This window comes from Oncorhynchus keta, chromosome 22, assembly GCF_023373465.1.
Source record: "Oncorhynchus keta strain PuntledgeMale-10-30-2019 chromosome 22, Oket_V2, whole genome shotgun sequence".
Taxonomy (NCBI): domain Eukaryota; kingdom Metazoa; phylum Chordata; class Actinopteri; order Salmoniformes; family Salmonidae; genus Oncorhynchus; species Oncorhynchus keta.
Window position 1 is genome coordinate 36,843,538 of NC_068442.1, and position 15,491 is coordinate 36,859,028.

The 15,491-nt window shown below is 40.6% G+C and overlaps 2 protein-coding genes across 2 annotated transcripts in view; one reads left to right on the forward strand and one right to left on the reverse strand.

The window, feature by feature from the left end:
* The first annotated feature begins 581 nt into the window (after positions 1 to 581).
* On the forward strand, positions 582 to 9,652 carry LOC118375123 (lipoprotein lipase). The gene is given in 10 exon segments (XM_052475799.1): positions 582 to 767; positions 889 to 959; positions 961 to 1,016; positions 1,019 to 1,047; positions 5,445 to 5,556; positions 5,702 to 5,935; positions 6,863 to 7,226; positions 7,458 to 7,676; positions 8,005 to 8,101; positions 8,188 to 9,652. Coding segments are annotated over 10 exon segments (1,374 nt in total). The 3' UTR covers positions 8,194 to 9,652.
* An 85-nt stretch (positions 9,653 to 9,737) lies between these two features.
* Positions 9,738 to 15,491, reverse strand: part of si:ch1073-396h14.1 (disintegrin and metalloproteinase domain-containing protein 10) — a 63,659-nt gene continuing 57,905 nt past the window's right edge. Inside the window, exon 15 of the mRNA XM_052475123.1 lies at positions 9,738 to 14,767. Coding sequence (XP_052331083.1) covers positions 14,663 to 14,767 — 105 coding nt within the window. The 3' untranslated portion in view covers positions 9,738 to 14,662. The remainder of the gene's footprint in view (positions 14,768 to 15,491) is intronic.

Consider the following 15,491-nt stretch of genomic DNA (forward strand, 5'->3'; position numbering starts at 1 on the left):
TTGTTCAGTATAGATAGGCTACAGAAACTCAAAAGTTTTATACAAAACTTGATGTAGGTCTTCTGCAATTTTGAAGTAAGACATAGATGTAGTCAGATTGCATATGAATATAAAGTCTATGATCTATTTATTATTCAAAATATAACATATTTGTGTCTGCTTTAACCGTCATGGAATGCAACCTCCATTCATTACAGTGCAGTAGCTTAGTGCTTACCTATAGCCTTGGCCAAGGAGTCCGCTGACCCACTGTGAATGCAGCTACTTTTATACCCTGTGCGATTTGTCAGAGCTAGAGGAACAAAGCTGGGAAAAGCTGTGGTTTCTATGGGGTCTGTCTGATCAACTGAACCCTAGTAGCCCCCCTGGTACTGAGGGGCCTGTGCAGTCAGGCATCCCAACCCCCACCAGTGTGATTTAAGATTAGAAATAGCAGCCTGGATCAAAACATTTTATAATCTTTAGGCCTACAGCTACTTTCCATTGTCTTGCATTCTGCCTGTCTGGTTTATGGTCCAATTAATATACAAATATTTCTAAAGCCAATGTGTTGTGTTCACATTCCTCTCAAAGATAATTTAATGGACTGCAAGGACTTGTTTCAAAAGAACGATGCCACTCCTCATGCCTACACCAAATTCTCCCTCCGGAAGCCTTTGATGCCAGAAGATGACATCTGTTACATCATCCCCAGCAACCCAGAGTCTCTCAAAGAATGCACTTTCAACAGCACCTCTAAAACTTTCCTTGTGATCCATGGCTGGACAGTAAGCCCTTCCAACCTGTAGCAGCATGTCTGTGACATGAAGTCCTTCACAACTATTGCCCAAGGGCTTGGATTCCCCGTCACTAACAAAAAACATTTGTGCTTTCTCTCCGCTGCAACAGGTGAGCGGCTTGTTTGAGAGCTGGGTGGCCAAACTGGTGTCAGCGCTGTATGAGAGAGAGCAGGATGCCAATGGTGGACTGGCTGTACACAGCCCAGAACCACTATCTTGAAGCCGCCCAGGACACCAAGAGATCGCTCACTTCATTGACTGGCTGGAGGTTTGTACGGTGACTCAACTTCCAAGTCACTGCACTGTTTTTCAGAGAAAGTATAAATAACATGTTATAAACATAGGTAACAAAGTACAAAGATTTACTGTAAATTGTTTCTATTATGGATGTGACAAATGGAAACATTTTCTTACGCTTATACTGCAATTCTTTTGTATCAGTTTTCCATTTAAAACAATTTTTAAAAAACATTCAATTCCATGTTAATTCACAATGCAGAATAATGGTCCAATTAAGTATATACAGTGACTTGCGAAAGTATTCAACCCCCTTGGCATTTTTCCTATTTTGTTGCCTTTACAACCTGGAATTAAAATATATTTTGGGGGAGTTTATATCATTTGATTTACATAACATGCCTACCACTTTGAAGATGCAATTTTTTTTCTTGTGAAACAAACAAGAAATAATACAAAAAAAAAACAGAAAACTTGAGCATAACATAACTTTTCACCCCCCCAGTACTTTGTAGAGCCACCTTTTGCAGCAAATACAGCTGCAAGTCTCTTGGGGTATGTCTCTATACGCTTGGCACATCTAGCCACTGGCATTTTTGCCCATTCTTCAAGGCTAAACTACTCCAGCTCCTTCAAGTTGGATGGGCTCTGCTGGTGTACAGCAATCTTTAAGTCACACCATAGATTATCATTATTATTATTTTATTGAGGTCTGGGCTTTGACTAGGCCATTCCAAGACATTTAAATGTTCCCCTTAAACCACTCAAGTGTTGCTTTAGCATTATGCTTAGGGTCATTGTCCTGCTGGAAGGTAAACCTCCGTTATAGTCTCTGGAAGACTGAAACAGGTTTCCCTTAATAATTTCCCCGTATTTAGCGCCATCTATCATTCCTTCAATTCTGACCAGTTTCCCAGTCCCTGCCGATGGAAAAACATCTCTACAGCATGATGCTGCCACCACCATGCTTCACTGTGGGGATGGCGTTCTCAGGGTGATGAGAGGTGTTGGGTTTGCGCTAGACATTGCATTTTCCTTGATGGCCAAAAAGCTCAATTTTAGTCTCATCTGACCAGAGTACCTTCTTCCATATGTTTTGGCCAGCTCTGTGGAGTGTACGGCTTAAAGTGGTCCTATGGACAGATACTCCAATCTCCGCTGTGGTGCTTTACAGCTCCTTCAAGGTTATCTTTGGTCTCTTTGTTGCCTCTCTGATTAATGCCCTCCTTGCCTGGTCCATGAGTTTTGGTGGGCGGCCCTCTCTTGGCAGGTTTGTTGTGGTGCCATATTCTTTCAATTTAAGAAAATAATGGATTTAATGGTGCTCCGTGGGATGTTCAACGTTTCAGATATTTTTTTAGAACCTAACCCTGATCTGTACTTCTCCACAACTTTGTCCCTGACCTGTTTGGAGAGCTCCTTGGTATTCATGGTGCCGCTTGCTTGGTGGTGCCCCTCACTGAGTGGTGTTGCAGACTCCTTTCAGAACAGGTGTATATATACTGAGATATGTGACTTCTGAAGGTAGTCGCTGTTTAGTTTTCTCAGATGCTTTCTCTGGTGAGATACTTGCAAATTGAAAGACATTTATGTAACACAGAGAGACAAAATAAATAATTTGGTTTTTATTTTTTTTCTTGGTCAAAACATTTTTGGAGGGGGAAGCCTGACTTCCCTTGGCATCCATGAATACATGCCAACAATGTTGCCTCTAAACTGTGCGTGCATAGTAGCCCCGAGACTGCAACGGGACTGCCATGCAGAAAAATCAGAGAGAAACACGAGATTGAACTTCACTCAACTTTCTAGAGCAGTAGTCACCAACCAGTCGATCGCCTTGTGTCTAGCTAGAGGTCGACCGATTAATCAGAATGGCCAATTAATTAGGGCCGATTTCAAGTTTTCATAACAATCGGAAATCTGTATTTTTGGGTGCCGATTTGCCGATTTCCCCCCCCCCCACACTTTATTTAACTAGGCAAGTCAGTTAAGAACACGTTATTATTTTAAATGACGGCCTAGGAACGGTGGGTTAACTGCCTTGTTCAGGGGCAGAATGACAGATTTTCACCTTGTCAGCTCGGGGGATCCAATCTTGCAACCTTACAGTTAACTAGTCCAACTCAATAACGACCTGCCTCTCTCTCATTGCACTCCACAAGAAGACTGCCTGTTACGTGAATTCAGTAAGGCAAGGTAAGTTGCTAGCTAGCATTAAACTTATCTTATAAAAAACAATCAATCATAATCACTAGTTAACTACACATGGTTGATGATATTACTAGATATTATCTAGCGTGTCCTGCGTTGCATATAATCTGACTGAGCATACAAGCATACAAGTATCTGACTGAGCGGTAAAAACATTCATTCAAACAGCACTTTCGTGCGTTTTGACAGCAGCTCTTCGTTGTGCGTCAAGCATTGCGCTGTTTATGACTTCAAGCCTATCAACTCCCGAGATGAGGCTCGTGTAACCGAAGTGAAATGGCTAGCTAGTTAGCGTGCGCTAACTAACCAGCATTGTGTTGCTGGTTCGAGCCCAGGGAGGAGCGAGGAGAGGGATGGAAGCTATACTCTTACACTGGCAATACTAAAGTGCCTATAAGAACATCCAATAGTCAAAGGTTAATGAAATACAAATGGTATAGAGGGAAATAGTCCTATAATTCCTATAATAACTACAACTACAACTTCTTACCTGGGAATATTGAAGACTCATGTTAAAAGGAACCACCAGCTTTCATATGTTCTCATGTTCTGAGCAAGGAACTGAAACGTTAGCTTTCTTACATAGCACATATTGCACTTCTACTTTCTTCTACAAAACTTGTTTTGTTTTTGCATTATTTAAACCAAATTGAACATGTTTCATTATTTACTTGAGGCTAAATTGATTTTATTGATATATTACATTATGTTAAAATAAGTGTTCATTCAATATTGTTGTAATTGTCATTATTACAAATAAATAAATACAAATCGTCCGATTAATCGATATCGGCATCCGCGTTGAAAAATCATTATCGGTCGATCTCTACTTGTGTCCCTATTTGATTTGGATTTGTCTCGTGCTGTTGGCGGTAGGTACACCGGATTCAGCTTCCCTGCTCGCTGGGTAGGCAAACTGTTGCCATTTTTAAACATTTAATGTGTCTGAAGGTACAAACTCTGCCTTCTCAGGGGGCCTACAGAGCAAATCAAGTGCACTATAGGTCTACCTCTGGCCAATTGGATGGCTCAGATGACTGTGTCTGCAGTGACATAGCAGACATAAAAGAAAGCTACAGTAAAGTTGATACTGTGAGATTTCAACATGTCACCTCCTGGTCTGAAGGCCAAGTGGATAAACAGATTAATGCCAAGCCCCTTTTTTTGTCTCATGGAATGTAGGCATATATTGAACACCACACATTGGCTGTTACTGTAGGCTAAATGATATAACAGCTATTTCCATTTTAAAATGTTATGTGATGCATTTTTTTCAATTGTTGTTGATGGTAGGCCACCCTGGTAGGCCTACATTAGGAGCAAATAGCCACAGGAGCCTACATGGTCACTGTTAAAACTGTAATTTAAAGAGGATATAGCTTCAATTTTCACAGTAAATGCACACTGGAAGTTGCACAGAATTTTCAGAATGTTCAAGTTTGCGCTCAGCAGACCTGAAATTTGCTCAGTGCTTTAATTTATTTTTGAGGGAACATTGCACGCCACTTACAGACAAGTAAAATGCCTTCCAGAGAAGGTTTCGTGTTGGCGTTTAAAAAGCCGTGGTTTGGCCTACCCTAACATAAACGAACATGCCATAGCCGAAGCGCTTTCAAGGGGCCACACACCATTATAGCTGAAAAGTGTAATCGATACAGGCTATACCAGTAGCCTATTGTAATTTCCTATTATGAGACAAAAACACCCCCACCTGCTCAGCAACGAAGAGGAGCTTACCCCATGCTCACAAGACTGGCCCGAAGATAGCTCTGTATCCTGGCGACATCAGTCCCATGAATAGCCTAAGCCTAGATATTATACATACAACAGACCGAAGACTGAACACACACTCTTGTCATTAGCAAAGAGAAAGAGCAGGCAGGCAGAACCGTGGCCATATGTCCTACTAATCTGAATCTCGCAATGTCTTAATTGCCTTGCATGCCCCGCAAATTCACCTAAGTAGCCTAAAGTTCGCCTCTTCCTGTCTGGTTTATTTCAATTCGGCAACTTTCCCCCAGGCCTTTTAAAGCTGTATAGTCTAGTGAGGCTACAACACGGAAGATAATGTTTTGTGATAACTACACTGTGATTTAAATTGTGAGTTAGGGATTTTTCTTAACGTTAAGGATCCCAACTTTGTTTTAACTTTTAAATGTTCACACTCCTAGTTTCTATGGCAATGAACTTGACACTTTACTCCAATGTGTTTTATAGGAGGCAACCAATATCCCTCTTGATAACCTCCACCTCATTGGCTACAGTCTGGGTGCTCATGTGGCAGGATTCGCTGGGAGTCATGCCTCTAATAAAGTGGGCAGAATAACTGGTAAATATAATGTCTTATAGAGAAACAAAGACCAGATAATAGCACTGTTGCTAATCATTAGTTGCTTCTTTGGCCTGGAAGAACTTTCCTTCATAGGGCTTTGGCTTGGTCCACTACTCACTGATTGGCCCCCTTCTCTTTACAGGTCTCGACCCAGCCGGGCCAGACTTTGAGGGAGAGCATGCTCACCACCGCCTGTCCCCAGATGATACTCACTTTGTGGACGTTCTTCACACCTTCACACGGGGCTCTCTGGGCTTCAGCATCGGCATCCAGCAGCCTGTGGGTCATGTGGACATATACCCCAATGGAGGCAGTTTCCAGCCAGGCTGCAATCTGCAAAGCACCCTGGAGACTATTTCAAAATATGGTCTCTTTGGTGAGAATCACATCTAGATATTTTTCTGTGTCACTATAAAATTGGTGACATATTAGACATACAATTAGTGCACAAAATATTAAGGATACCTTCCCAATATTGTTTTGTAGCAGCCCCTTTGCCCTTACAACAGCCTCAATTAGGGTTGATACACAAGGGAAACTGTTGAGCGTGAGACCCAGCAACATTGCAGTTCTTGACACAAACCTTGCACCCACTACCAGACCCCGTTCAAAGACACTTACATCTTTTGTCTTGCCCATTCAATGGCACATATACAAAATCCACGTCTCAAGGCTTAACAATCATTCTTTAACCTGTCACCTCCCCTTCATCTACACTGATTTGAAGTGGATTTAACAAGTGACATCAATAAGGGATCACAGTTTTCACCTGGATTCACCTGGTCAGTCTATGTCATGGAAAGAGCAGGTGTCCTTAATGTTCTGTATACTCAGTGTATATAACAACACTCGCAATCACTTTCCACACAATGACTCTGTTGTCAATTTGGGTACTGATGTATCATTGGCTAAGGCAGACATGTAATTGTCTACTTGCAACTTATTTGAAGATGGCAGGGCTTGTGAACAATAGGTTGGTGAAGTCAGTACAACAATATAACAGAAGTTGCTATAACTTTGCAGCTAGTCGCTTATCTGTCTTTACGACTAACATTGTAGCTGTCAGCCTGACAAAGGCCCATTCATTACTGTTAAAACAGAGGCCCCCAAACATCACAGCTAGAAAGAATCCCTTCAGAAGGTCACCAACAACATAACTCTTATTCTAGGGCCCCAGATCAAGGTTGATATTACTATCTATAATGGTAATGTTAGGGAAGGAAACTTTCTCCTTCAATTGAGAATCTCAACTCTTGTTTTTGAACGTGGACCAGTAATGCAACTATACCCTTTATGTTCACAGCCATCACTGACATTCCCAGATGTTCCCATGAGCGTTCCATTCACCTGTTCATCGACTCCCTGGTCAACGAGCAGGAGGCCAGCATGGCGTACCGCTGCGGGAGCAACGATATGTTCGACCGCGGAATGTGCCTCAGCTGCCGCAAGAACCACTGTAACACCGTGGGCTACAACATCAGAAAGATTTGCATGACACGCAGCATCAAGATGTACACCAAGACCAAAGACTCCATGCCGTTCAGAGTCTATCATTACCAGCTGAAGATCCACTTCTCCAGCAAGGTGGACAGGTCTGAGATGGAGCCTTCACTGACAGTCTCTCTGATTGGAACCAAAGGAGAAGTTGAAGACCTCAAGCTGACACTGTGAGTACCTGCTCCAACAAGTAGTTAAATCCTAAACCATACAACAAAGCACATGCTATATCAACATAAGACACCTGACACCATTTATCACATTTATAATAACATAAGTCTTTATGGTCTGTAGCTCAAGTTTTCGTGCTACTGTATTCTATGATTAGAGGTAAATTAGTTGTTCTTGTGAAGTGAGGTGACATTAACCTGTTGAGCATCTATGCACTTTCTCATTGGCAGAAAGGAGAAGATAACGACCAATAAGAACCATTCCTTCCTGTTGGTAGCGGAGAAAGACATAGGTGACCTCCTGATGGTAAAGTTCAAGTGGCAGGAGTCTACTAACTGGTCAGCCTCGTCCATGCTCAAAATGGTGTCATCTTGGTGGTCAGGTGACTCTGCGGATTCTGAAGTGGAGGTTCACAAAATACGCATCAGAGTCGGGGAGACACAGAAAAAGTGAGTTTTGAGAGGCCTAATTTATTTTAAAATCATGAAATTAAGACAATTGTCATCCATAAAATCATCAGAAATATGAACGTTTTGAAAAATCTGCAGAAATGGACTGTATGATGTATTCTGTGTGATGCATATGATGCAAAATGCATTATACCGGCTGTATTTCTGTAATTTGGAAGTATTATATATCTTGAATTTGATTGCTGACATTTAAAACATTTTGGCACTATACCAACAATGGGCTAATAGTTTTTGTGTGTAATTTTCGTATAAAATGTTGTAGTTGACTTGACCTTTAATATTCTATTCTTGTTTGACCCTTTTCCAGGATGTTGTTCTGCATCAAAGGTCCTCATGCCCTCAGTTTACAACAGGAAGTGACATTTGTAAAATGCAAAATTAATGGGAAAAAAAACATAAAAAAGGTGATACATTTAAAAAAAATTATAATAATTTAACAGCTTTATTGCCAGTCAGGGATCCATTGACAAAAATCCTGTTTGTTTTACAGAGTTAACCTCAGGAACCGCTAATATTGAATGTATGGAGCAACAGAAAATTGCCCTCCTTCCACTGCCGAAGCACTTAGAAAAATAATTTATGCAGCTGTAAAGGATTTTGTCGTTCAAACTATACAAATACATTTCCACCTTGTACCTTGTATATAGTGTACAGAAATGTGTTATTACAAATGTGTGAATATTTGTATTTATTTATTTTTTAAGCACTGCTTTTGTGCCACATCAACTATGATGTGGTGCTAAAGGATAGTGAATGCCATCGTCTTTGCTGATTTTCTGGCAACCCCAAAGAGATGGTTCTTATACAAAGTCGTTGGTGCCTCTGACTGACAGCGACCCATAGACAGAATGAGAAGAGGCCTCGAGGTACCTGCAGTTAAAACCTCATGTGTTACCTATGTTATGCTTAAACTGACAGAGCATTCACCTTTGTCGTCCTCAATACTATGTGATTGTAGGATCGGACTCAGTGTGCCTTAAAATAACTTATTGTCAATGAACTTGTCTTAACCTACTGCATGTATTTGCTGATACTGTATGTTTTTTTTCATAGTTGTATATTAATTGTATATTAGTTGTATATTTTACATGGTCTTTGAGACAGTAATATTGTGAGGTCCGAAATGCAAATTATTCCCGATAACTTTTTGATTATAGTCAAGCTCTTGAGCAATAATGCATTGACTGCTGTTTATATACAAGCCTTTACACTATATATCAGTGGGATAACCGTTATTACAATGTTATACAATATACCTTTTAAAACCAAAATAATAATTACATCGATTTATACAGAACCCTTACCTCTGTTTCATTGCAAGTGCTTATGTGATGTATTTAACTGACATGTCCATGGTTGCTGCTGAACAATAACCCAAATAATGTTCATTTAGCTGTGGATGCCATTTTATAACTGTGAACAGGTAGCTTCTCTGAAATAAGTCAATGAGTGGTTCTTGTAAAGTGAGTCGACATCAACAATAGAAACATGACAGCCTTCCTCAGTAGACAGCAACTGTTTACTTTGCATCATAGTTTAAGTTGCAGGTAATAATTGGCAGTTAATGAGGATATTAGAAACAATGTTATTGTGATCATATCTAAATGTCAGACTATTTTCAACAGCACTGAGTAGGCTAATTATAACAAATATGATATATTTTGAGATCGGTATTGTAAATCATTGTGACTCATTTAATTTCTGCCTGTTCTATTGAGCCTGTATAAAGGGGAAGATGAAACACTTTTGCACTGAAAACAGGGAGATTACTAAGGCGGTTACTTGCTAAGTGCACCATGTGTAAATACCATGTTGGCATATACTTCTATGGTACAGAATATTACTATAGATTTTTTTTTTACCCTCTTTTACCTCTGAAAGTATATCTGCACTCTGTTTATACCTGTAAATACTGTATGTGACTATATACATATTTGAATAAATTGGAACGGCTATTTTGAAGTGGAATGAGTGCTTTAATGGAAAGATAGTTGTAAACATGAACATTTTTCCAGGATCCTCCTTAGAAATGCTATAAAGTAGAAACCCATTCACACATCCAAGCAGAGATAAACAGACAGTATCATTCAATAATACACAATCTACCTTCAATTTCAGAACATATAACAAAGCTTCCAGTGACTTCCCGCTCCTTAATCTTATCCAAGTAAGGGGTGGCAGGTAGCCTAGTAGTTAAGAGCATTGGGCCAGTAACCGAAGGTCTCAAAATCCCCCAAGCCAACTAGGTGAAAAATCTGCTAATGTGCCCTTGACCAAGGCACTTAACCCTAATTGCTCTTGTAAGTCATTCTGGTTAAGAACGTCTGCTAAAATGTTAAAAGGGGTAATCGCATCTTTTTACTGGAATGTTCAACAATAGAAATACAGCCTTTCCAATGTTCAAAAGGGGGCTTTTGATGATATACAGATTAAAACCAAACATTTCCGGTGGATTGACTATGGAACCCTGTTTAAATTACCCTCCTTTTTAAACGAAGCAATACAGAGTTGGTTAAAATTCCAATTTCATCCTCCAGAAGAGGCAGAACAAATATTACAGCAAATAATGTCACTAAACTCTAAATCGTAAAATGTATATGTTTAACTTAAGGTTGAGAGGTTTGACAACTATGCCGCATAAAATAAAACATGTTTTATGTCCCAGTACCATAGCATTGGGTTTATGAACTGCTATACAAAACAACAACTGACGCATCAATCCATGCTTCTCAATTAAAACTGTTATATAACATTCTTGGCACAAAAAGAATATGGGGCATTGAACAGTCAGCCTTGTGCAGACTCTGCCAATCAATAGATCATCTATTTTGGTACTGTCCTTCTGTGGTTTGCTTTTGGAGTCAGGTCCAGAAGTGGTTGTAAGTCATAATATCTGTGTTCAGATGGATATACAAACCTGTTAGGAGATCTGAAAAACCATGATCAATCAATGAGACATATTATTATACTCTTAGGTAAAGTGTTTATTTTTAGAGCAATCTTGGTAGAAATGGTAAAAATAGAGGCTCAAGACCCTCATAAGACATCACAGTAAAATAGAAGGATGTATCGCAAAAGGAAATAGTCAAATGGTATTGTACTGGGAAAGATGGTGTCACGCACTGATCTGTTTCACCTGTCCTTGTAATTGTCTCCACCCCCTCCAGGTGTCACTTGTTTTCCCCGGTGTATTTATCCCTGTGTTTCCTGTCTCTCTGTGTCAGTTCATCTTGTATGTTTCCAAGTCAACCAGCGGTTTTCCCGGTCTCCTGCTATTTGCATTTTCCTTTTTCTAGTCCTCCCAGTGTTGACCCTTGCCTGTTTCTGGATTTTCTACCCACCTGCCTTACCATTCTGCCTGCCTTGACCACGAGCCTGTCTGCCACCTGGATTTTGATCTGGTTTGGACCTTTTTGCCTGTCCACGACCATTCTCTTGCCTACCCCTTTGGATCAATAAACATTGTAAGATTCCAACCATCTGCATTCTGTGTCTGGTTTTGGGTCTCGCCTTGTGCCTTGATAGATAGGTTAGTCTGGGAACATCTGCGGATTGGAATTAAGATTATGGATTGATTGGCCAACACACTTGGAACCAAGTAAGATCAGGAAATAAACGATATACAGTCGCAAGTTTACATACACCTTAGCCAAATACATTTAAACTGTTTTTTATACATTTAATCTAAGTAAAAATTCCCTGTTTTAGGTCAGTTTGGATCACCACTTTATTTTAAGAATGTGAAATGTCAATAATTGTAGAGAGAATTATTTATTTCAGCTTTTATGTTTTTCTTAACATTCCCAGTGGGTCAGAAGTTTACATACACTCAATTAAAATGTGGTAGCTTTGCCTTTCAATTGTTTAAAATGGGTGAAATGTTACGGGTAGCCTTCCACAAGCTTCCCACAATAAGTTGGGTGAATTTTAGCCCATTCCTCCTGACAGAGCTGGTGTAACAGAGTCAGGTTTGTAGGCCTCCTTGCACGCACATCCTTTTTCAGTTTTTCTGCACACAACATTTCTATGGGATTGGAGTCAAGGCATTGTGATGGCCACTCCAATACCTTGACTTTGTTGTCCTTAAGCCATTTTGCCACAATTTTGGAAGTATCATTGGGGTCATTGGCCATTTGGAAGTTCCTGACAGACGTCTTAAGATGTTGCTTCAATATATACACGTAATGTTCCTGCCTCATGATGACATATATTTTGTGAAGTGCACCAGTCCCTCCTGCAGCAAAGCACCCCCAAACATAATGCTGCCACCACCGTGCTTCACAGTTGGGATGGTGTTCTTTAGCATGCAAGCCTCCCCCTTTTCCTTCAAACATAACGATGGTCATTATGGCCAAACAGTTCTATTTTTGTTTCATCAGACCAGAGGACATTTCACCAAAAAGTACAAACTTTGTCCCCATGTGCAGTTGCAAACCGTAGACTGGCTTTTTTATGGCGGTTTTGGAGCAGTGGCTTCTTCCTTGCTGAGCGGCCTTTCGGGTTATGTCAATATAGGACTTGTTTTACTGTGGATATAGATACTTTTGTACCTGTTTCCTCCAGCATTTTCACAATGTCCTTTGCTGTTGTTCTGGGATTGATTTGCACTTTTCACTCCAACGTACGTTAATCTCTAGGAGACAGAACGTGTCTCCTTCCTGAGCGGTATGACGGCTGCGTGGTCCCATGGTGTTTATACTTGCATACTATTGTTTGTACAGATGAATGTGGTACCTTATCGTGTTTGGAAATTGCTCCCAAGGATGAACCAGACTTGCGGAGGTCTACAATTTTTCTTCTGAGGTCTTTGCTGATTTATTTTGATTTTCCCATGGTGTCAAGCAAAGAGGCACTGAGTGTGAAGGTAGGCCTTGAAATACATCCACAGGTACACCTCCAATTGACTCAAATTATGTCAATTAGCCTGTCAGAAGCTTCTAAAGCCATGACATAGTTTCCAAGCTGTTGAAACCCACTAGAATTGTGATACAGTGAATTATAAGTGAAATAATCGGTGTTCAGTGGCAGGAGACTAGTCAGGATTGAGGGAAAGATGAACGGAGTAAAGTACAGAGAGATCCTTGATGAAAATCTGCTCCAGAGAGCTCAGGACCTTAGACTCGAGGTCCCCTTCAAATAGGATAACGACCCTAAGCACACAGCCACGACAGCGCAGGGCTGGCTTCGGAACAAGTCTCTCAATGTCCTTGAGTGGCCCGCCAGAACCCAGACTTGAACCGGATCGAACATCTCTGAAGAGACCTGAAAATAGCTGTGCAGCAATGCTCCCATCCAACCATCCAAGCTTGAGAGGATCTGCAGAGAAGAATGGGAGAAACTCCCCAAATACAAGTAGCTTGTAGCGTCATACCCAAGAATACTCTATGCAGTAATCGCTGCCAAAGGTGCTTCAACAAAGTACTGAATAAAGGGTCTGAATACTTACGTGAAATTACTTGTCTTTTGGTATGTCAAAATTGCTTGAAATGTATCAAAATATGTTGTAGACAAAATAATGAAAAGTGCAGTCTGGTAGCCTCATTAAACAGAAAAAGTTGAATAAGTCATTGCATGTATAGACTATTTATTTACTGACTTGAGACTTGACTTGAAAAAACGGGTGACTCTACTCGACTTGACTTGCTTTAGAATGCACGACTTGGACTTGACTCGAGACTCAACCAGTTCGACTTGGGACTCGAATTGAGACTTGAATGATAGTGTATTGATCCCACCTCTGACATCCTCCAACCTATCAGAGTTCTTGCAGTATGAACTAACATCTTGTCCATCCAATCAAATGATCAGAGAATTAATCTATTACTGAAAGCACAAGCTAGTGTGGTGAGAAGTTGACTTAAAGAGAAAGACAATAGTTTAACTGTTTTGAAGAACTACATTTCTTAAAAAATTAAGAAGAAGCAGCAGAGAGATATATTTTGTTGTATTTTTTTTATTCTTAATTTACCCCTTTCACTTACTTAACTAATGCAGCTAATTTAGCCTACTCAACAACCTGACTGAAACAGAGAGGAATGCTATTTATGTTAGCTTGCTGGCTAAGGCTTTCCAACACTGCAACTCTTCAAAGTCAAGGTAAGCTTTCGGTTTTATAAATGTATTGCTACCTGGGCCCGCTGTGGTAACTGCTAAACTGCTTGCTGTACACTGTACTGTGTAATTGTACACATGGCTTGGATTGTGGGTTTACTAACTCGTTAGTTATAGTTTGATGACTATAACGTTAATATGGTGACAACGATGTAGGCTGTGTAGCGGTTAGTGGTTTTGGTATGAAGGTTTGGCTTGGAGAGGTTTTTGTGCCTAGTCACTGACAGCTGTTGAGTTATAAACTGAAGTCCACAAGTGAAGGAAAAAGGTGAGAGAAGGAGAGCGCGTAGATGCGAGAATGAATTATAGAACGAGCAAAGTGATGATGCTGTATGTGGCTGCTGTGAAAGTGAACTATGTGTGCAGGTGATCAGGGGAGTATTCATTCCGCCGGTTCTGTTACAAAACGTTTCTTAAACGGAAGCAAACAGGACTAAATGGGGAGGGACATACCTGAATTTGTCCAATAGAAACTATAGGTTTAGTTGCAAAACTGAACGTCTTCTAACTGCTTGGGCTAATGATTACACCCCAGATCAGATAGATACAGGCAAGAGTGTGCAAGGCAGAATTGAATGTGAATGTGATTACTCCAATGTGTTTCTAGACCTGTGCACCTACGTTATAAACGATCAATTGTAGGCTAGGTTGTAGCAACCTCATGATGGGTATAGGGCCAATTCGAGTATCATGTAGTAGCCTAAGCCTATCGATGTTACATTGAGCTGGGTGAAGGGAATATGAATGGCAGTCATCCAATATGCTGTAATCGAAATAAGGCCATGCTCATAAAAAAAATTGTCGCTCTCCCTAATCTTGAATGGCACCAACTGCCACTGTTGGAGCTACAGTGGTTACTCTGGGTCACCCATGTCCAGGGTACGTCCACACAGGCACACGGTGCTGACCATCACGGCAGACAGAGTCATGATGACCAAGAGAATGGCCCACCAGTGAGTCTGCAGAAGACAAGAGCACACACTCACCCACTTTAGTTCCAATCTGCTATTGTCAGCTGTTAAATAGTCAAAACACCACTGCAATTTACTTTAATTCACATTGACTTGATGTGTTCTGTTCTTCAAGAACCCATTTGTTACAGGATGTTAGTCAGCTAGAATTCGTTATGTGTCACACTCATTTGGATGGAACCAATGGGTATGCAGTAGCCGATTCATCTGTGGTATGGAAACACTACTATTGCCATTTCACAGCCTAATAACCATTAACTGGCATGGCTCCCAAACCAATTGTGTGAGCAGTAAATCTAAGCACTAGTAGGTGTCACCATCTCACTAACTCAACATGACGCACCTGAACAGATATTTTAAATCCCTGTGGGCATTCCTGATTCGCTGCGCTTTCTAGCGAGACTAAAGCTCAAGGCCAACTGAGGCTGGAACATCTGAATGAAGAACATCAACAGAGGAAGCTTTCTATTGTCGTGGCCAAGTTTTGAGAATGTTTTGAGAATGACGCAAGTATTAGATTCCACCAAGTTTGCTGCTTCAGTGTATTTTTTGTTGTTGTCAGATGGTACTATGGAATACTGAAGTATAATTACAAGCATTTCATAATTATCAAAGGCTTTTATTGACAATTACATCAAGTTGATGCAGAGTCAATATTTGCAGTGTTGACCCTTCTTTTTCAAGACCTCTGCAATCCCTGGCATGCTGTCAA